This window comes from Natrix helvetica, assembly GCF_964273705.1.
Source record: "Natrix helvetica genome assembly, chromosome: 1".
Lineage (NCBI taxonomy): Eukaryota > Metazoa > Chordata > Lepidosauria > Squamata > Natricidae > Natrix > Natrix helvetica.
Window position 1 is genome coordinate 220,798,534 of NC_138548.1, and position 22,749 is coordinate 220,821,282.

At 46.1% G+C, this 22,749-nt stretch overlaps 1 protein-coding gene across 2 annotated transcripts in view; it reads right to left on the minus strand.

Moving 5' to 3' along the window:
* SLC39A5 (solute carrier family 39 member 5) overlaps positions 1–21,467 on the minus strand; it is a 27,816-nt gene extending 6,349 nt beyond the window's left edge. The window contains exons 1-10 of one of the 2 annotated variants that reach the window (XM_081953629.1): positions 21,208–21,467; positions 17,220–17,642; positions 15,113–15,335; positions 13,867–14,041; positions 11,836–12,005; positions 11,208–11,345; positions 10,035–10,110; positions 1,406–1,657; positions 1,018–1,098; positions 404–594 (exon numbers count right to left, since the gene is read on the minus strand). In XM_081953629.1, coding sequence (XP_081809755.1) covers positions 404–594; positions 1,018–1,098; positions 1,406–1,657; positions 10,035–10,110; positions 11,208–11,345; positions 11,836–12,005; positions 13,867–14,041; positions 15,113–15,335; positions 17,220–17,632 — 1,719 coding nt within the window. In that variant the 5' untranslated portion in view covers positions 17,633–17,642; positions 21,208–21,467. Of the gene's footprint in view, positions 1–403; positions 595–1,017; positions 1,099–1,405; positions 1,658–10,034; positions 10,111–11,207; positions 11,346–11,835; positions 12,006–13,866; positions 14,042–15,112; positions 15,336–17,219; positions 17,648–21,207 lie in introns of both variants that reach the window. The other variant, XM_081953628.1, reaches the window with a different exon arrangement.
* Between the last annotated feature and the right edge of the window lie 1,282 nt (positions 21,468–22,749).

Below are 22,749 nucleotides of genomic sequence, written 5' to 3' on the forward strand. Positions count from 1 at the left end.
TTGGATTTTAGAGTCACAAGCCCGAATTCCTCACAGATGTCCTACATATCCTTTTAGATTTATTCTCATTCCCTATAATCTATAAAGGGCAGAAGGGGATGCGGTGGCTCAGTAGGTAAGAATGAGCTTGTTGATCAGAAGGTCAGCAGTTCAGTGGTTCGAACCCCTAGCGCTGCATAATGGAGTGAGTTCCCGTTACTTGTCCCAGCTTCTGCCAACCTAGCAGTTTGAAAGCATGTAAAAATGCGAGTAGAAAAAATAGGAACCACTCTTTCTTCATTGCTACCATAAAGGTAAAATTAGGGAAGGCTCATGCATATACCCACAACTCAAGAAAAGTTCAGGTCAAAATAAATAAATTAAGACTTGTACCGTACAGAGAAAAATGAAACATGGTCCTTACCATATCAACCAGAGCTACATAAAGAAAAACACCAGCTGTGGTGGCAAAGATCCAGGGAGTGACTTGGGAAGTGTTCTGACTGACAACTGTCCCTAACACCATGCCCCAATAAGCCAGGAAAGCAGACAGCAGGTTAAACAACAGCACCCATCGGAGTGGCATGCCCGCCCGGATTAGGACAGCACAGTCTCCTGCCAAAGAGAGAGAATGTTACGGCTACCTCAACCCCTCTAAAAGCCAGCAATGTCTAGGCATGAACCTATCGTGGCAGGGATGACTACACTATTTCCCTGAGAATAAGACCTCCCCAGATAATAAGCCCAATTGGGCTTTTGAGCGCATGCGCTAAAATAAGCCCTCCCCTGAAAATAAGCCCATCCCTGAAAATATTGCAACACAGCAGCAGCCACGCTCAACGCCTCCTGCACCTCAAAAACAATAAGACCTCCCCAAAAATAAGGCCAAGTGCTTATTTTGGGGATCAAAAGAAAATAAAACCCCTGCCTTATTTTCGGGAAAACACGGTACTTTTGCTTCCATGGTGCTTTGGGCCAGCTTGAAAAACAAGACATGCAAAAAGATCCTGAAGAAGGATTATCCCCCTGTTCACTCACCCAGCTCATGGGGAAGTTCATGGCAGAGGACTGCCAACATAGTGCTTAAGCCACTGGAGAGTCCATCCGAGAAGGCAGCCCCTAGAGAAGAAGGACAGTGTAGCAAGGCATGTAAGTCAAAAAGAACCTACGTGGTATAGCAGTGTGGGCTAGGAGGGAGAGGTTCTGGGTTCTAGGCCACCCTCAGCCATAGAAGTTCCCTGGCGACTCTGGGATGGTCCCTTCCTCTCACCCCAGCCTCTCTCATACGGTTGTGGAGGAGAGGAAAAGCTGGAAGAGGGAGTGCTATGTATGCCACCTTAAGCTCCTGAGAAAAGGTTCTGCGGGAAGGAGATATTTTGTGTTTCTGTCGCAAGATGGGAGCAAGGCGTGCTTAGAAATCACTGACCTATTGCCAATCCATCTGTGAAATTGTGTACCCCATCCCCAAGGATAACCATCCAAGCGATGTCAGCTATCCCAGCCTTGAGAGTCCCAGCTGGGCTGTGGGAGTGACCATGGTGATCTATCTCTTCTCTTTGCTTTTCCAGGCTTGTCCTGGGATCTTCTGAGTTGCGAATTTGAATGGAGCAGTCTTGGACTTCGCCATATACATTTCCAGCGTCCTCTTCTGGCACTCTCAAACTCTGCAATTCAGCACCTGAAAAGTTTAGACCAAATTAAAAGAAGAAGAAAAAGAAGCTGTTTAACTTGCCTCTTTTAACATCACGTCTTAAGATCTTAGAACGTGTGACTGAGAGCCTAGGAAACTGAGAACATGCCAAACAATGCACATTCTCTAGAGCAAGGGTGTCAAAAACAAGGCCTGGGGGCCAAATCCAGCCAGTGGGGCGCTTAGATCTGGCCCATAGGGTCACGTGGCTGTCCCAATCTCTGTTTTCGCTGGCAGAGGCCGTTGCAGCCAAAAACGTAGCTTGGGAGCCCATTTTCACTGGCAGAGCACTCAGGCCGCCATAGGCGCTCCCGAATAAAGGCACTGAAGTTTCAGGGAAACATGTTAGACCTTTGATCCACCTAGCAATCCATTAGGAGAGAGACTGAGCAAAGACACAGGTCAGATTCTTGCCATTTTGCTGGTGAAGAACAGTATTCTCCCTTGATTGTACTTGATGGCGATTGATCACTTTAGAGATTCTGGACTAGAATCCTACAACAGATGCTGCCTGTCTCCACTCATTTATTAGCTCCACTCATTTATGTTAAATATTAACACTAGCTACCATGGTTTCCACTCTGGTCCTCTGTTCTGGCGGGAACAGAGGTTTAATCTGATTGGTTGAGAGGTCTGACAGCTCCCTATAAAAGGAGTTGCTGGATTGTACATACTTGTTCCTCTAGAATAAAGAGCTGTTGTTGCGTTAAGCCTGTGTCTGCCTTCTCATTGCCCTATCTAACACTGGCGACGAAGGTGGGATAGAGAGGCAGATAGGCGAAGAACGAACAACGAGACATCCAGCAAGTAATCCAGCCTGGAGCATCGGCGCAGCATCGAGCGACCATTTTGAGCGGCAAATTCGAATCGCCTCAGACAAGAATGGCCATGCACGCCCCGCCAACTCCATATGACCCAGTGGCTGAACACTGGGAATTGTATATGCTGAGGTTCGAATGCTTCCTTGAGGCAAACGACTTCATGGGGGTTCCTGACTCCCGCAAGAAAAACCTCTTCCTGGGCTACTGCGGCCAAGAGGTCTTCAAAACAGCGAAGGATTTATCGGAGCCAACTTCGATCCAAGCGGTTCCTTGGGTGGCGTTACAGCAGACTATAAAAACTCACTACACGCCCAAACCTTCGAGGCACGTTCGCTGCCATGAATTCAACGTGCGGAACCAGAAAGAAGGAGAGTCCATAAACCAATATTTTGCTGCCCTGCGAAAGGCAGCAACGTATCGTGACGTCCGTGACTTGGACGACCAAATTTTAGACTGTTTAATCTGCGGAGTGCGGGACATTAACCTGCAGAGACGTCTGCTAGCCAGATCGAACATGTCTCTGCAGATCGCACTCGACGAAGCCAGGGCGTCCAAATTGGCCGACAAGTCCACGGAAGCCTTGCAGCACCAGCACAACTTACCACAAACCGCGCAGAAGCAAACGTGCGTACATCACGAGGCCGCTGAACAAGAATCTTCTGACAGCGGAGACGAACAAAACCGGTGCGCCTGCTGCCCTGCGCAAGCTGCGCAAGATTCAACTCGCGCCTGCTGCCCTGCGCAAGCTGCGGAGGGGACCATGCCCGGTCTACCTGTCAGTTCCGGGACGCAACCTGCCAGTGTTGCGACAAGAAGGGGCACATTGCCAAAGTGTGCCGGAGCAAATTCCCTGCCACTGCCTGGCAGCCAAAAACAAATCCAAACTGCCAACAGAGGCCCAACCCAGGGGCTTGGCGGAAAACTCAAGGACGCCCAGACGGAGAACCCAAAGTAACCTATCAAACCACGATAGGGCAAGTCCGCACCAGGCGGCCAAAAAAGCTGAAAGTCATAGTCCTCATTGAGGACGCTCCCTGCGAGCTTGAAGTCGACACTGGATCGTCCCTAACAATCATCTCCTGGTCGACCCTGAAGCAAGCCATCCCGAGCCTGAAAAAACGGCACCTTCGCACGCCAGACATCATGCTGCGTGACTACCAGGGGAACTGAGTCCCCATCATGGGCCAAGGCACCTTCCAGGTGCAATTTAAAGACATCTGCGCCAAGCTTCCCGTGACCGTGGCCAGCACACCACTACAGAGCCTCTTGGGGCTAGACTGGTTCGAAGCCCTGGGGTTGGAAGTCACCAGGATCAATGCCATAAAAGATGGTGGTGCTGAAGTGATTTTTAAGGAGTTTGAGGACGTCTTCAGCTCCGGTCTCGGTGGGGAATGTGGGGACGCATGTGGGGACGCCAATTTCTTTTAACTTGGGATCCCAATGACGTGCCTGTCAGGCTTAAACCCAGGAGAGTGCCTTTCGCTCTCCTCCCTAAAATCGATAGGGAAATTGACAAACTGGTGAGCCAGGGGATCCTAGAACCAGTCAACCATGCACGCTGGGAGACCCCCATAGTGACGTCGGTCAAGCCGGACGGGTCAGTCCGCATCTGCGCGGACTATAAATGCACAATTAACAACGCGCTGCAACAAAGCGCCTACCCTGTGCCCATTGTACAGCACCTACTACATTCGCTAGGGCCAGGAAAATTTTTCGCTAAATTAGATATGGCACAGGGATACCAGCAGTTGCCTGTAGATGGTGCCACAGCGGAGGCTCAAACCATTGTGACGCACAGGGGTGCATTCAAATGCCACCGCCTGCAATTCGGAGTTAGTATCGCCCCTGGACTGTTCCAAAGAGTCATGGAACAGCTTTTGCAGGGGATACCAGGAGTCATCCCCTATTTCGACGACATTTTGGTATCGGCTGCAAACGAGGCGCAACTTTTAAAAAGAGTCAGGGCTGTTTTGACCAGAATTCGCGAAAAAGGCCTCCGGCTCAAAAAAGAAAAATGCAAAATTAATGTGCCCAGAGTAGAATTTCTGGGGTACATGATTGATGGTTCTGGGATCCACCCGACATCCCAAAAAGTAAAAGGTATCGAGGAAGCTCCCACACCTCGCAATCAGGCCGAGCTGCAGGCATTCCTCGGGCTCCTTAACTTCTACAGTGTCTTTCTCAAACAGAAAGCAACAGTCTTACATCGCTTCGTGTTCAAGAACGCCAAATGGTCCTGGGGCCGATCCGAGGCCGCCGCATTTGCCATGGTAAAACGCCTGCTGACTGCTGACTCTCTGCTGGTCCAGTACAGCCAAACCCTGCCACTGGTGTTAATGTGCGACGTATCCCCTTTTGGCGTCGGTGCTGTCCTCAGCCACCGCATGCCCAATGGCGTGGAAGCCTCCATCATATTCTACTCATGAACCTTGTTTCCCGCTGAAAGGAACTATAGCCAAATGGACAGAGAGGCTTTGGCTGCTGTAGCGGTTCCACGAGTACCTTTACGGCCGAGACTTCGAACTTGTGACGGACCACAAACCACTGCTGCGGCTACTGGCTGGGGGACTGACCTATCCTGGTTTCCTTGTCTCCGCGCATGACCAGGTGGACTGTTTTCCTGGCTGCTTACTCCTACAAACTGATTCACCGCCCTGGTTCCACGTTGGGACCAACGCTTTAAGCCGCTGTCCCCTACCTGAACTGCTGGTCGACCCCACTCCTGAGACACCGGTCCTTCTTATTATTATTTTTTTCCAAAAAGTTTTATTGGTTTTTTAAAACATTTATAAGGATAAGGGTAAGTGGAATGGTATACAAATTTTGGCAGTTGCAAGTATGGCAGACGCCCCCTCCCTCCAAACTCATAAGGTACATCTATGTATAAAACATTAATACAAAATCGTATAAAATCAGCATATCACTTCTATAAAGATATTTCAATCAGCTTATATATTATAATATATAGTCTAGGTATAATTTCATTATTACTTTCGGTCTGTTTATAACAATGTGATTTTCTTACTCATTTTTGTGATCTGAGCTTTCTTAATGTTGCCCCTTCTCCCCCCGCTGGCAGAGCTCCGGCCCCTCCCGTGTCCTGTGTGACCGTTGAAAAATCTTCTGTTTTTTCTAGGATCGCTTTATTTTTTTCCATAAAGGCCTGAGCCTCTATGGGTGTATTGATTCTAATTCTTGTCTCCTCCCAGAATATCAGCATCCCTTCAGGCATCAACCATCTAAACCACACCCCTTTCTGGTATAATTTATTCGCCAATTGCGAATAATTTTTCCTTTTCTCCCTAATTTTTTTTGGGATCTGTTTCAAGATGGTTATCTCCCTGTCGTGATATGTCAATGCTTGCCCCCTTTGTACCCCCAGAATTGTGTCTCTTGTGCTTTTCCTAAGAAATTTTATACGGACCTCCCTGGGCACATTGTGTGTTCTGGCATATGCTGAGTTCACTCTATAGACCAGGTCTATCTCCCATTCCATCTGTTGTTTATCTTTGTGTATGTATTCAGCTAAGATATTAGTCATGATGTCCCTTATATTTTCCCCATCTGCTTCTATAACATTTTGAAATCTAAGATAAAAGGACATTCTCTCAAACTCTGTTTTCATTTGTTGGATATCAAGTTCTTTGTTACCCTTCTGCAAAGCTTCTACCCCCCCCCTCGCCTCCGCCACCCCACCCTCCACGAGGTCCAGTCTCTGTGAGTTCTTATAAATTTGGACTTGATTCTCTTTAATTTCCTCCTTCATTTCCTTTAATTGTTTCTTAATTTCTTCCTGGCCTTGTATGAGTTGCTGAAGCATTTGTTGCAAATCCATCTCTGTACTCTTGGGTTGCATCAGTTCTGTAATCTTTGACTGTGTGGCAGGACTGGATGTTGCAGATGTCGGTGCAGAGGTAGCAAAACCAGGTTTTCCAGGTGGTGGTCTTTTTGGAGACATAGTTTATAAAACAGAGAGATCAGTCAGTGTAGAGACTGGACAGCTGAAGAAGTAGAGCAGGCAGACGAGTTCAGGAGGCAGAAGATCCAAGCAGCTGGGAGTTTCTTTAGTCAGTCTAGCAATAGAGAAAAATTTTCTCTCCAGAGGGTTCAGAAAATAGCAATCCACAAGAGATTCTTCTGGGTGGCACGGAGACAAAGACCGGAAGCCTGAGTTTTAAAGGTGGAGTCAGGTTTCAGAGTTCATGAAGACAATGGAAGTGTGCCATCTTGCCCTGCCAGCTTTGGGCTCAGAGGCATAGCAAACTTTTAAAAGTTCAGAAAATTCTCAGTTCACCCATAAATTCTGGAACTAAGTCCAATGAAAGTCACTTTTACAGGGGTGAGGCATCATTAGTTGGCTCTCCCCCCTCCTCCTTCCCCTGGGGGCGAAAGCAGAATCTTTTCAAGCCGCTTGTCCAAGGGGGGGGGGAAATCCCCCTCCCTCTAGCCGCACCTCCAGCAAGAATCCGAAAGTTAAACTTTTAAAAAAAGCTGAAAAGTCCATCAGTTCAAAAGAAAGGGAATGAAGAAAGGAAGCCTCTCACCATACCGCCGCTGCTTCGTTCAAAAGTGCGTTCTCCGATCGGCATGGAGCGAGACGCATGCGCGCCCTCCAAAACTGCTCCCCGATGCCTAGAACGAGGCGGAGAAGCCCCCGCCAGCCGACGCCGACGCCAGGACCCTCCGCGAGCCGCTCCCTCGGCAGGACGCCTCTCCGGCGTCCTGTGCCCCCCCCAGAAGCGGGGGGAGCCCACCGGGAGAGCGGGAGCAGGCAAAGGCTTGCCTGTCGCCGTAGCCGCCGGAACCGGAAGTCACCGGTCCTTCTTATTGACTGCCTGGACTCTGGACCTGTCTCGTCCAACGACGTTGCACGTTTTTCTGCTAAAGACTCTGTTATTAAGCAGATTCTGAACTGGGTGTGGAGGGGGTGGCCCAAGGGGCCAGTTGGGGCCAAATTTAAAATGTTTTTTACTAAACGTGATGAGTTGTCGGTAATCAAGGGCTGTTTACTGTGGGGGGACCGGGTGGTTGTTCCAAGCAAACTGCGAAAGGCAATATTGGAGTCATTACATGTGGGGCATCCTGGCATCGTCAGGATGAAATCCTTGGCTAGGAGCTACATCTGGTGGCCTAACATGGACAGGGAGATAGAAGAGTGGGTGGCTACCTGTGCTCCGTGTCAGTAATCCAGACCAGCTCCCCCAGAGGCATCCACTAAGGAGTGGGAGTGCCCTCGTGCACCCTGGTCTAGGGTGCACATTGACTTTGCAGGCCCTGTTCATGACCTAACGTTCCTCATAGTTGTGGACGCATATTCGAAATGGCTAGAGGTAGCCCTGATGACCTCTACCACGGCAGAGGCGGTCATCAAGGTGCTACGGAGACTTTTCTCCACGCACGGCCTGCCCAACATCTTGGTCTCAGACAATGGGTCCCAATTCACGGCCATGCAATTCGAGACCTATTTAGCTAGCCAGGGAATTCGGCATGCCCTGGTCGCGCCATTCCATCCGGCTTCCAATGGTCAGGCGGAGAGAATGGTGCGATCCGCTAAAGAGGTCCTCGCCAGAATGGGCCCGGGTGATTGGCAAACATGGGTTGATCACTACTAATCCAACATATTACGCCAAGCACCACCACCAGGAGAAGCCCCTCCGAGCTTCTCATGGGCCGCCGTCTAAGGTCCCACTTCGACTGGTTACACCCAAACTACTCTGCCACATCGCCCCCAGACTCCACAAGCAAGATTCGAAACTTTAGCATAGGGGACTCAGTATACGCCCACAACTATGCCAGGGGAACTCTGTGGATTCCTGATATGGTGATAGGCATCACCGGGCCTCGCTCTTATCTAATAGAGCTAGAGGGCGGTAGAAATTGGAGGAGGCATAATGACCAACTCCGTGGTCGCCTCTCCCACTCCAATCTTAGGGCACCAGACGAAAATCCGAAACAAAGCAGCCTTACCCAAAAGGAGCAATCATTCACTCCTTCCACAGCCAACTCAAACCCGCAAGGTCCGGAAAACTTATCTGAGTTTGTTGCAGGCCCACAGCGAGCTCCGAGCGAGCAAAGTCAGGGAACTCCAGCCGCGGCCTAGGGTAAGTTCCAGCAGGTTCCACAGAGCGGAGCTGGAGAGTCCATCCGACCTGCCTGAAGAACCAGTTCCAAATGAACTGCGCAGGTCTGGTAGAGCGAAACAACGACCCGCCTACCTCAAAGACTATGTGACCAATAGGAACATCCCGACCAAGAGGGGAGGGGTGTTAGATATTAACACTAGCTACCATGGTTTCCACTCTGGTCCTCTGTTCCACTCTGGTCCTCTGGAACAGAGGTTTAATCTGATTGGTTGAGAGGTCTGACAGCTCTGTTGCTGGATTGTACATACTTGTTCCTCTAGAATAAAGAGCTGTTGTTGCATTAAGCCTCTTTCTGCCTTCTCATTGCTCTATCTAACACCCATCTTTCAGCCAACTCTGGGTGGCTCCCAATCAAAGATTAAAAAACATATTAAATGATTTTTAAAACTATAAACATAACCAGTTAAAACAGAAAACATTTTTTAAAAAATCTGGCACCAATCTGTGTTAATGTTCTGTCATCTAATCTTCTCCCAAAGACTGGGGGGAAATCCAGGTCTTTAAGCCATTACAAAAGATTAAAAGGTGGAGGCCTGCCAAACCTCAGGTGGAAGGATGTTCCATAGGGCAAGGGTTGCCATGGAAAAGTCATGCTTCCTAGTTCCCATTAGATGACAACATTTGAAGGAAGGAACCAATGACTGTGCCCATACTATTTGACCTGGTAGATGGATAAATGTCCTTAGGGAAAGGCGATACCGTAGGTCGTCTGGTCCTGTGCCATACTCAGTACTTCTATCTACCGAATGAAAATGGTCCTTCACAATTATGGGATGCATTCTATAATAATCTCTGATCATTTGTGGAATACAGGAAACATATTACCTACTAGTGTCTTTGTGTTACAAAATCATTTTTGTTCCTTCCCTCAGTTCTAAATATATTTATTGCTGTTCCTTGCTGTGTGTCTTTGAATTAACAGATTTGCTTCTAAAAACCTCCTCAAACCTAACTATTTATTCATTTGGCTTTTTGTTTATCAAATTTATTTACTGCCCATCTCACAATTTAGGCAACTTTATCTAAAACGAACAGCTTCTTGTCAGGTACATGATGTCGGCTAGATACAGAATTGAATCACAATTTTGCAAGGACAACTACTAACAGTGCTAATGCTAGATACTGATTGCTGAGACAATTTTCAGCTCTCTATCCAATAGCCGGACAGAAGAAAGATAGGGATCTTAGAAAAGAGCATCCACTCAAATACATATTTTTATATATTTAAAATGCATTTATTCAAGTGGGCTCAAAGGTTTATAATCATTGAACCACGGCACATAAATTCATTTGAAACCAGATTTCTAGGAGACACACATCTTCCCTGCTAAAATAGAATGTAAAGCATACCAAACTACTAATATGGATTTGAAGTACTGTACTAAGTAATTCACAACTCACTATGCAATGTCCTCTCTGCGTCATTCTCATCCACCTTAGTAGACGATTGCTCAGGTTGCTTTCCAGCCGTACGTTTCTGTCCAGTAAAAGCAAAACTTTTTTTTAAAAAGCATGTTGAGATTTGAACCCCATCCTAATGATGCCAGACGATATATAGTCTCCTTGTAGTGGAGGCCAGAAGTATAACATGGCCATAGTTCAGAAATATATTTTCTCGTTCTAGGGCAGTGATGGCTAACCTTTTTGTCATCGCGTGCCAAAAGCACGCATGCATGTGAGAGCATGCGCCCACACCCATAATGCAATGTGCATGCGACACTCACCACTCCCTGCGCATGTGTGTGTAACCTCCATGTGACCCCCCCCCGCTTCCCTCGCATGTGTGTGCGACCCTCCCCACACACCGTTTTGGGCCTAGTAGGCCTCCCTGCAGCCTCCTGGGACCAAAAATGGACCACGGGATGTGGGGGGGGGGCACCTCACATTCCTTGCACCGTTTTGGGCCTAGTAGGCCTCCCTGCAGCCTCCTGGGACCAAAAATGGACCACCTCACATTCCTTGCACCGTTTTGGGCCTAGTAGGCCTCCCTGCAGCCTCCTGGGACCAAAAATGAACCACGGGGTGTAGGGGGGGCACCTCACATTCCTTGCACCGTTTTGGGCCTAGTAGGCCTCCCTGCAGCCTCCTGGGACCAAAAATGGGCCACAGGGGATGGGGGGGGGGACGCCTCACCTTCCTTGCACTTTGTTTTAGGCCTACTAGGCCTCCCTGCAGCCTCCTGGGACTACAAACAGGCTACAGGGGTGCCACCCCCATGCTCCCCTCACCCCCGCACATATACATATCCCCCACTTCCCCCATACATGTGTGCGCATTTCCCACATGCACCCCGCCCCCTGCACATGCGTGGCAGCGACCCAAAAATCAGCTGGACAATGGGAGGTGCGCGCATATGTGTGGTGGAGTTGAGTTGGAGCAACGGCTCGCATGCCCGCAGAGAGGGCTCTGTGTGCCACCTGTGGCACGCGTGCCATAGGTTTGCCATCACAGTTCTAGGGGAAACCTTAGCATATAAGACATTTTTGCTTGTTTGACTTGGATTAGGCACATGTATATGAATAACACATGTCTTTTCCTGCCCTGAGGAGTGTTATAATCCAGGGCACTTCTTACCCTCTTTGCACGAATTTGGTTGAGGGTCCCCATAAGATTCTCAGTGAGGAAGAGAAAGTAAATGCCTCCTAGGACACACAGACCCTTCAGAATCCCATCTTCTTCTGAGGACAGCAAGCCATGGGAGCTCTCTTGTGCCTGAATGAAAACAATTGTTCTGAGCAGAGAAAGGAAGAATTCAGAACAGGGATTAATCCTTTTAAACCACCTTAAAACAGGACTGGAAAGATCTGAGCAAAAATCCCCACATTTGTTCTTCATGGAAACACGACAGGAGTTCAGCTCTACCGTTTGGTTCTGGCATCACTTTGACCCTATTAACCTGGGAGCAAGTCCCACTGAGTTTAACAATAGCATTAATGCTGAGAAATCCTGTTGTCAAGAAAACAACTAAGAGGGAGGCAAATCAGCAAGCCCCGAAGGAGTATTCACTGAGTTGAAACATAGGAGATACTTCATTAAAAACAAGGGGATCAAAGAGGACAAGATACTGATGAGAATGATGTGAAGAGGACAGAAACCCAACCTCTTAGGTGGGCTTCCCTGTATGAGGTTGAGATGGTTGGATGGTACCCACTTACCTCCGGACAATTGTACCCCAAATGGAAGAAAGAGGGGTGGTACATACGTGTGGCCAGAGGTGCAGCAAAGCGTCCCCACATAATGTCCCCACAGCCAACGCCACCAGAAAAGTCAGGAGGGACTGGAAGATTTCTCCACTGAGTAGGGGCACCAAGATGATGGCCAGTGCTGAGGGCAAGCTGGTCAGGGTGATAGCCAAAAATCCCCAGCCCAGGCCTGTGGAAAGCATAGAGGGTGACAAGAATAAGAAACACAGCTCTAAAACTAGCATGTTGCACATAATTGTGACCCTGTTAGCTATACTTCCCTGGGATGCAAGGACTAGAATACTTTCTCTATATATAGATTACAATTAATAGTTTCTTCACAAGAGAGTAATGAAGGCACAAGTAATTACCTGCATTTTTCGAAGTATAAGATGCACCCCCCCCAAAAAAATTAAGTGGGTGAAAATTTCAGTGCGCCTCATAGACCGAATATGGGCCCATTTTTTTGGCTCCTGAACCTTCTGCACGTCGCATTTTTGCCCTCCCCAGCCCCCAGAAGCACTCTGCAGCCCAAAATTGGGTACATTTTTGGCGAAAATGGGATGTGTGGAAGGTTTGGGAGGCCAAAAATGGGCGTGGTTTTGGCCTGTAGTGCTTCTGGGGGCCGACAATGACAAAAACGTGATGTGCAGAAGCCAAAAACTATTTTTTTCCTTGTTTTCTTCTTCTAGGTGTATCTTCTAGTCCAGTGCGTCTCATAGTCTGAAAAATACGGTATATATCTTCTTAAAATAACTCCTAGAAAATAGGTTGGAGGCCGAGGATGTTGGGGAAAAGCCAGTTTGGTGAAAGAAAAGTTGAATCAAGAAGTAATGAATAAAGATTTGGGGAAATGGAGAATTGAGTATGATTTTGGAAGACATTTTCTCTTATATTCAATAAGGATTTTCTGAGGAACAATTTGAGTGATCTTGAAGGGAGGGTGTGGGATATTGTTTTACCTATTTTAAATACGTATGCAGCAGTGTGGGTTTGCCGAAGAAATTGGAATTATTTACAAGACTAAAGAGAACGGTAAAAAAAGAAGAAGGAAAGAACCGAAAGCTGAAAGGAAGCCATGCTGAATGACGGAGGGAGTTGTGGTCTGGGAAAAGGGAGGAATAAAAAAGCAGAGCAGAAAACTAACATTACTACTGCATTTATATAGCAGTAAATTGAACCTTCTGCAATGTCTACCCTGTGTTCAAATTTATAATATATTACTCATTTTGTTTATTTTTCTAATAAAATATACTCCTTGATCGGGTTGTGTGACCACCCCATTGCGTGCCCCCTCCCACAGCACCCAATTTACGATTTGACGCACCCAGAATCTTCAGCTATTCCTTTTGATAAATTAAGGGTAGAAGTGGAAGTAGGAAACCGACTGCTACCTCACACATTTTCCCAAACTACAAACAACAATAATAAACATCCTGCCTCAAAAATCACATCATTGATTGCACCACCCAAAATGAATGCCCCAACTTTGGTGTCTTCAAGGTTGGGCCTGGAAACATTTTACTTCCCCCACCCCTCCTTTCAAGCTGTACAGGTAGTCCTCGACTTACGACAAGAACTGAGCCCCAAAATTCTGTTGCTAAGCGAGACATTTGCTGAGTGAATTTTGCCCTATTTTACTGCCTTTCTTGCCACAGTTAAGCGAATCACTGCATTTGTTAAGCTAGTGACACAGTTGTTCAAGTGAATCTGGCTTCCCCATTGACTTTGCTTGTCAGAAGGATGGAAAAGGTGATCGCATGACTTTGGGACACAGCAACCGTCATAAATATGAGTCAGTTGCCAAGCATCTGTTGATCATGTGATCATGGGGATGCTGGAACAGTCCTAAGTGTGAAAATAGTCATAAGTCACTTTTTTCAGTGCTGTTGTAAATTTGAAATGAACTGTTATAAGTTGAGGACTACCAGTAAAATGGAAGGGACAGCTTTGACCATGCCTCCTCCCGTGACATCACTAACTCCGCCTCTTGCTTCTCACCCAGGCCAACCTCACTGGAGACGTGATTTGAGAAGGGCGGAAGGGCTTACCAATCCAGAGGGAATTCCCGGCCGTGTCGAAAGTCACATCGTCCAAGTGCTGGATGCAAACACGGCTATCAATCTGGTAGAGCAGGGCTGGGCACAGCAGGGTGAACTGTTCTGGAGTGATTTTGGAGACGGTATTCATGCCAAAATTGACAAGCAGCTGAGACACATTGAGGCACTGGAGAGAGAAGAACAACCCCAGAAGGCTGTTTATTGTGGAAATGAGTAATGGGACTAAAATGGTCCCAACCAGGATAGAATGCACTTCCACTACAATTATCCATTATCCAATTTTTGTGTGTGTGGGGTGGGTACTCCTGAGCGGAGGGGGGAAAAACCATTGCCCAGCTTGGGAGGGGAATTACAGTATCAGAAATAGTGTGGGAAATCAGAAATACATTGTGCTTTCGGCGGGAGCTACACAAAAACTCCTTCATTCCTGAAAAGCAGAGGTAGGATTCTACGCCAGTTGTGCAACATTGCGTTTTCTACGTGAGTGTGGTGGTGTCTGTATGTGACTATAAGGATGGGCACATAGCTGTTTTTATAGGCTGGCTTTTGAAAACATGTCTGGTTGCATTGGTGTGACTAGTCCCTTCTAGCCATCTATTTTGGGGGATAGCTGGTGATAACCAAGTTTCTGTCAATCATTAGCTAGAAGACCAGATGCAGCCTGAAGATCATCTATAGGTTACCATCAGAAGTGGCATTCAGCAGGTTCTGACCAGTTCTGGAAAACCGGTAGTGGACATTTTGAGTAATTTGGAGAACTGGTAAATTCCACCTCTGACTGGCCCCGCCCCCATCTATTCTCTGCCTCCTGAGTCCCAGCTGATTGGGAGGAAATGGGGATTTTGCAGTAACCTTCCCCTGGAGTGGGGAGGAAATGGGGATTTTGCAGTAACCTTCCTTTGGAGTGGGGAGGGAATGGAGATTTTACAGTATCCTTCCCCTACAATGTCCACCAAGCCACCCCCACAGAACCGGTAATAAAAAAAATTGAATCCCACCACTGGCTACCATCCATAGGTGTTGAGTTATGAATGCCCCATTTCAAGCACATATATGAGTTCTTTCCAAATGGAACATGTGCCCAGTATAACAAAGAATCTTGACTCATTTTCTATCTTTCAGTCCATAAAATGCAACTTGTAATCTCCCCACTCCCGCCAACACTTATCCCTTAAAGCATAATTGCTTCCCTGCCAGCCCAAGATGGTCAGTATACTTGCTGCTCTCCAATTCTTACATCTTCATGCAGGTGATTGAAGACTGAATGATCCAAGGCAATCACTCCCTCCAGAAAGTTCAGCTTTGAATGTCCATGGGGAGACATGAAAAATTTCCCCTCTTTCTCCTTGTCAGATTTCTCTCGGCCTTGCCCAAAGCTGGGCTTGAGGACATGGCTGACCTCATGGATAGTAGGAGAAACCGGGGTATGGCGTTCAGGATCCAGCGGAGAGAATCCTGGGCTGAAGGACACATGAAATCATCATCAACTCAACAGGGAAAGATTTCACTTAAATCACTTAAGAAAGCTTTCTGATACTGTACAGCTAACTAAATCTCCCTGAAGATAATCAGAAGAAGAAAAATGAACTAGGAGAAGTAGAACTAAAACACACAAAGCTGCAGGTTTGAAGATAATTATTATTTTCAATGTATACCTCACTTTTATTCCTGGAGTTTATCATGATGTACATAGCTCTCCCTCCTTCTGTTCTTCCCCACAACAATCCTGTGGGGCAGTTTGGACTAAGAGTTAGCAAATGTCTGGCTAACAGACATTAGAGATTTCCTAGTCGAAAGCAGAATCAGTGCATTGCATTCCTTTCATAACATTTCTTAATTATTATTATAAAATCTAACCAAATAATACATATGTGGTCCTCGTTTAGACTGCTGTACAGCAGCTTTGGCAGTTACAAGGGTGGTGAAAATATAACCTTGTGACCAGTTCTCTCCTTCGCAGACTATAGAGGTCTGTAAAGCAAAAAACACTGAAGTAAGATCATAACCACGGTAGCAGTTTTGTTTAGTGACTGCGTTGCTTAATGACTGAGTTGCCAACTCCAGTTGTGGTTGCTAAATGAGGACTACCTCTATCTTTTCTGAATTTATCTCTCTCCTCCCAATGTAATGTTAGCCCAAATTCTTTGAATCAATGGCTGACAGAGGAGCTGCTGTTTCCCTTCCTTTTTCTCATGCAGTGGTTGAAGCAGGCTTATTACTATTGCTAGCTCTCAGCTTCTTGAAAGACAAGAAATATTTCAACAGCCCCATTTCAGCAGGTTGCCTGGTTCAGCAAGATCAGAACGCTGAGGCTAGCAGTATGTTTATTTTGCTTGGGCTTAGATGCTGTGCAAGATGTTAGCTGCCGATCAAGAACACAACAAACACCATGCTTTAATTAATTCATTCTTCAATGGAAATATGCGCTGGCAATTTTCCATTGTGTACAGACGGAAGTATCTTCCCCTCACGCTGTCGGAATCAGGGTGGCTGATTTGTCACAGACCTCGCTTGCCACTTGCCAGGTTGGGTCTCTGCCCCACCTGACTTTAACATGTTATCCAGATTCTTTCCTTGAGAATAAATAAAGCAGCGGGAAATAAAGAACCAACCCTTAGCATCGGCTTGATTTATCTCTGGGCGCCACAGAGGTATTCTTAGCAAACAAACAAGGTCCGGATGCTTTGTTTGGAAGTACATCTAACCTGCCCAGAATAAGGCAAAGCTACCCTGAAATCAGGGGTGGGCGTTCAAAAAATTTGGCAAGAGATTCTCTGCCCGGTTGCTGGGTGGGCCTGGCCATGGTGGGCGTGGCCTAGTTGGCCTCCTGCACCATGGCAGGTAGGGGGTGTTTTTGCCCACCCTGGGCTCCGGAGGCTTTTCTCGAGCCTCCAGGAGGGTGAAAACGACCTTCCTGGGCTTCGGAGGCCCTCTGGAGAAGGCCCTCTTCCTAAACGTCCGGTAGGTCTGTTTGTTGCCCTCCCCGAGACACCGCGTGCGCCCCCTGCACTTACCTGCATCCCAAAAGGGCCGCATGGGGACTCCTGGGAGGGGCAGGGTGGGCGGGGCCAGCCAGGAGTGGGATTTGGGGGTTCTCCGAACTGCACAGAATCTTAGCTAGAGGTTCTCCTGAACCCCTGCGAACCCCCAGCAGCCCACCCCTGCCTGAAATCCTCTGGAAAGGCTACGGGGGGAGGGAAAGAACCCTCCCATTTACTTTCCGACAAATGGATCTTTGGAGACTGTTCATGCTAACTTGGAAAGCTATTTTATCAATGGACAAGCCCTCCCCAGTGCAGCCATTTTTGCCCGCTGGATGTTTCCAGTCTTTAAAATGGTCCCACCTGGTGGTGGTGACAGTCTCCGCTTGAGTCTCGGCCCCGTGCTCTGTCTTGCTGATGTGATCCAGTGCCGAGTGGGAGTGCAGGTGCTTGTTCTCCTGCACCTCAAGGATGTCCAGATGGGAGACATGACCGTGTCCCAGTTCCTCGTGTTCAATCTCCACCACCTGCACCTTCCCCAGCCCCAGGCTTAGCAGGAGGCGGGTCAGGCCCTCGAAGGACAAAGTGCCATTCTCACCATACTGCCGAAACAATTGCTGCATGTAGTAACCATGCTCTTGGGTGGCATCTTCCAATGGAGGCTCAGCAGCTCCGCTAGCCAGCAAGTCACCCTGGGCAAAACGGCATATGGCCTGCAGGGAGAGCCAAGCCACGCAGAATCTGGCCAGAGGGGATCTCAGAATCTGTTGGTCCATCAACAGGGGCCTGCACTGAAAGAGAGAAAAAAACTCTGAGCCCTGAGGGAGAATCACAGTCTTTGAGCTGTGGCACTTATCCACAGATCTTAACAGATTAGCAGAGTTAGAAGGGACCTTGAAGGTCATCTAGCCCAAGCAAGAGACCCTACACCATTTGTGGCAAATGGCAGTCCAATCTCTTCTTAAAAGCTTCCAGTTAAAATCTTAAAATCTCTTCTTGAAGGCAACTTCTGTTCCATTGGTTGATTGTTCTCAGTGTCAGAAAAATTATTCTTATTTCTAGGTTGGATCTCTCCTGGGTCAGTTTCCATCCATTATTCCTTGTCTGGCCTTCAGGTGCTTTGGAAAATAGCTTGACCCCCCCTCTGTGGCAGCCCCTCAAATATTGGAACACGGCAATCATGTCTCCCCTGGTCCTTCTTCTTACTAGACTAGCCATGCCCAGTTTCTGTAACCGTTATTCGTATGTTTTAGTCTCCAGTCTCCTAATCATCCTGTTCGCTCTTCTCTGCACTTTATCTAGAGTCTCAACACCTTTTTTATAGAGACCAAAATTGGATGCAGTACTCTAGGTGTGGTCTTACTAAGGCTAATAGGGCTTCATAAGAAACAGATGGCTAATTGCTAACACCTGTTAGGGTAAAGAAATCCTTGCTATGACCGGTTAAGAAGAGAACTTGCAAGAGGACCTACATCCTGTCCTCTTCTCAACCAGTGCAGTAGGAGAGACCTTCTAAGCATCTGTTCTGGACAGGATTTCTTGAAGGATCTCAAAGGCTTTGGGCTTGCACAACAAACATCTCAATTATTTCCTCATAGTTCACATCCATTTTTGCGTGTAACTAAATCTTGATAATTATTTGTCTATTTTACACGTTTCCATGCTGCCACAATCAAAAAAGCTCTCCAAGGCTCCATATGGAAAAATAGAGATAGTCGTCGACTTATGACCATAATCGAGCCCAACATTTCTGTTGCTAAGTGAAACATTTGTTAAGTGAATTTTGCCATATTTTACACTCTCTCTTGCCACAGTTGTTAAATTAATCACTGCAGTTGCTATATTAGCAACACAATTGTTAGGTGAATCTGATTTCCCCAGAGGTGGGTTCCTACCAGTTTGGACCGGTTCGACCGAGTAAGTAGTAACTCAGCCGGCCACACCCCCGAACCGGTTCTATCGGCGGCACCTATGGCAGCGCCATCTTGTTTTTTGCTTCAGCGCATGCACAGAAGCAATTTTTTACCACTGGGCATGCGCGTGCAGCACGCATCAAGGAAACGTGTGGCTGAAGCGCATCACTGAGCGAACCAGCAGTAACAGAACCTGGAACCCACCCCTGGATTTTCCCCATTGACTTTGCTTGTCAAAATATCACAAAACATGGACACATGACCCCGGAGCACTGCAACCATCCTAAATATGAGTCAGATGCCAAGCGTCCAAATTTTGATCACATGACCATGGAGATATTGCATTGGTCATAAGTGTGAAAAAAAGGACGTCAGTCATTTTTTTCACTGCGGTCGTAACTCTGAATGGTCACTAAATGAACTGTTGCAAATCGAGGACTATCTGTGTGACGATGAAGACAAAGGCTTCCCTTGTGCAGTCATTTCTGATTTAAAAGGGGGTGCTCATCTCCGTTTCCCACCGAGGGAGTGAGGGTTGTCCGAAGACATTTCTGTCATCATGGGGCTGGCATAACGATACACCGAGGTGCACAGAATGCTGTTACCTTTCCACTGAAGTGGTACCTATTTATTTACTCAGAGTTGCATGCTTTTGAATTGCTAGGTGGGCAGGAGCTGGGGGCAAGTGATGGGAAGATGATTTGAAAGTATCCTGGTGCTAAGCCATGAAGGATTTCATAAGTTAAAACTAGCCTGATACTGGATCTAGAATTGTCTTCAAACGAAGTCTTTTATTTTTTGTTACATATTTTAACTTCTTTTTATTATCAAAGTGTTGTCCTGGTCCCCCCACCACCCGCCTTTTACATCTTCCATTATGCATAGTACATTTTGCATCATATTTCCATTTTACATTTCAGTCATCTTATTTTTATTCCATATACTCCCACTTAATTTTTTATTTTTTCTTAATATCTAGACAATATCATTATTTGCCTCTCGAAATTAATCAAATTTAACCTATCATTTCCATCTATTATTCTGTTTTACTATTAATAACACATATCCTCAAGTTTAATTTTATATAATAAACATTTCATTTAAGTAGGTATCCACAAGTAATCTATATTACAGATTAAAAAATCTATTTTAATCTATATCCCTGACATTGTGTTGAATATATACTGTTGGCTATATTTATTAAATTTCATTCTATTCTACTAGTAAATCCTTTTCTTTCTTTCCTCCTTTCAACCATTTTCTCTTAGTCTCTCAGGAACTTCATTTCTGTTATATTCTCTTCTTTTTACCAATTTGTCTAGTTTTTTCTTTTTCTTGATCTTAAAATTCCTGTATTTTCCCTTTCCGATCTTTTTTCTCCTTTTTAATTTTGCTGTTTTAATATCTCTCCCCAATCCCCCCCCCATTCTTTCCCCATTGATCCCACCTTTGCTATTTCCCTTTTTTGGGGCCACTTCCCCCTTGTCTCCTTTGGGTATATAACTGTAAATCCCAGTATAATCATCTTTTGTTTTCTTTTTCAATCTCTTTTTGAATTGTCAAGTAATGCAGAGTCTGGTGTAAGGTGTTCCTAATATTTGCATATAATATTCCTAATGTAGCACTACACTGAGAATTTTAGAAATTAATATTCATTATTATTTATTTATTAAATTTATGTGCCGCCTCTCACAGAGTGACTCTACATCACTACCCCGACCTGATTTCTCTAAGTTTAAATTAAAAATCCAACTTCCTTTGATCTGATTTGAGGGGGGGGGTCTCACCAATTCAAGCAGCTCAGACTTGAACCTCTCTGCCTCTTTTTGATTAGTATACAAAATTAATGACTAATTTACAGAATTCAAGTTTTGAATTTTGAAAGGAGGATATTGCCAATCAATAAAGTAACTTATTCAGTTAGACAAGAGAATAGGGTAAAAATAAAGTTTTGCTTCTTTTACATAATTCCCCCCCCCCCAATCACATATATTCAAAGTGGTCATATGAGCTGACCTATATTTACACATGTCTGATATTTAGTCAACCTGCAGCCAGTCAACCTGCAAGAGTTGAGTTTTCCTCCCCACAAGGTCATGTCTATGAAAGTTGATTTAATATATCTCAATGGGATTCCCTTCGCAGACCAAGTTAAGCCAAAATGATACTGCAATCACACGGTTTGATGCAGTATAAGAAGCCATACATTGGATTGCGAAGTCAAAGCGCAGAGGTAAAGATTGATTTTGAAATGGAGACCTTTTCCTCGTGCATCAATTTTTTGGCTACAATTTTAGCCAAAATAAGTAAGGGGACAGTACTTCGTACAATCCTTTGTGATCTAGAGATTTCATGAGTCTTCTAGCAAACAGCTACAAAGTTGTACAAGCAAACATAAAAACGCCGAAGCAAACATTTAAAGAATGTAATCAAAGTACCTGACCCTCTCACGATGCCCAAGCTAGGATAAAATTTGGAATTGCTGACCAGGCTTTGACCGTTTTGAATATCTTAAGTAATGGAGATCCAGATGAGATGCTTGTAGATAATTGCACGTCTTGGTTGGTGCCTGCTTTTTCTGGCTGCCTTGAGCACCAAGTCAAACAGCAACCCTAGAGCAAATAATAATATCTGATTTTAAGAGAGAGGCAGGTATCAGACCTTTTAATTGGAGCAATTTTGCTTTCGTTTGGGTTTGGATCTGCCTGAAGGATGGGTGGACTATTTTGGAGCAGAGTAGGTGGGCCTACCAGGCATTGGCCCCTCCTTCTGTAAAAACAACAGGTGGGAACTGGGGGCATTAGAGGATTTTTGGACTTTCCCCAGAAATGTAGAGAGATAAGAAGGAACCAATACCTTATTTGGGGACCTGGCACTGACAAGGAGTGGGAAAAGAATTGAGCAATCAGTCAAAATGTAAATATACATCTCTTTCCATGTGTACAGCTAACCCTTCAGTTTTTCCACAAATACAGGGCTCTCTGACCACTAGGGAGAACGGCTTTGCTCCAGCCAATGGATCCCAGATGTGTTATTTCTGGGCTACTGTTCCAGCAAGGCTGTATGTCTGTAGGCCCACAGGACTTTATGTAGTAGATAGCAGGCTAGAAAAGTGAGGTAGCCATCTTTATTCATTTCCAAAGGCAGTTCATATAAAATAAATGTGGATGGGCTGTTTGTATGACAGCCGATTGTGGCTGAGTCTGTTTTATATATTTCCCCCTTTTCAATTGCTCAGAGAAGCTACCTGTTTGATTAAAGAGCGATAGGATTAAGGGGCGGGGGTGAAATTCAGCAGGTTTTGAGTAGTTTGGAGAACTGGCAAATACCACCTCTGGCTGGCCTCGTCCCCATCTCTTCTCTGCCTCCCAAGTCCCAGCTGATCTGGGAGGAACTGGAGATTTTGCAGTAACCTTCCCCCAGGAGTGGGGACGGAATGTGGATTTTTCAGTGTCCTTCCCCTGCCATGCCCACCAAGCCACGCCCACAGAACCAGTAGTAAAAAAAAATGAATTTTCCCACTCTTGGGGGGCTGAAATAAAGCATTTCTTTGCACAGGTAGTTCTCGAGTTACGACCAAATTTGAGCCCCATAGTTATGTTGCTAAATGAAACATTTGTTAAGTGGGGTTTCCTCCATTTTACGACCTCTTGTCACAGTTGTTAAGTGAAGTAATGCCTTTTGTTAAGTTAGTAACATGGAAGTCACATGAATCTGGATTCCCCATTGAGTTTGCTTGTTAGAAGGTCACAAAAGCTGATCACGTGATCCCAGGACACTGCGACCGTCATAAATATGAGTCAGTTGCCAAGCATATGAATTATGATCATGGGACACAGTTGTAAGTGGGAAAATGGTCATAAGTCACCTTTTTCAGTGGCATTGTAACTTTGAACGGTCACTCAATGGACGCTTGTAGTCAAGTCAAGGATCACCTGTATGATCCGGTCATAGAACTTACTACTTCGAGGAGAATGTTT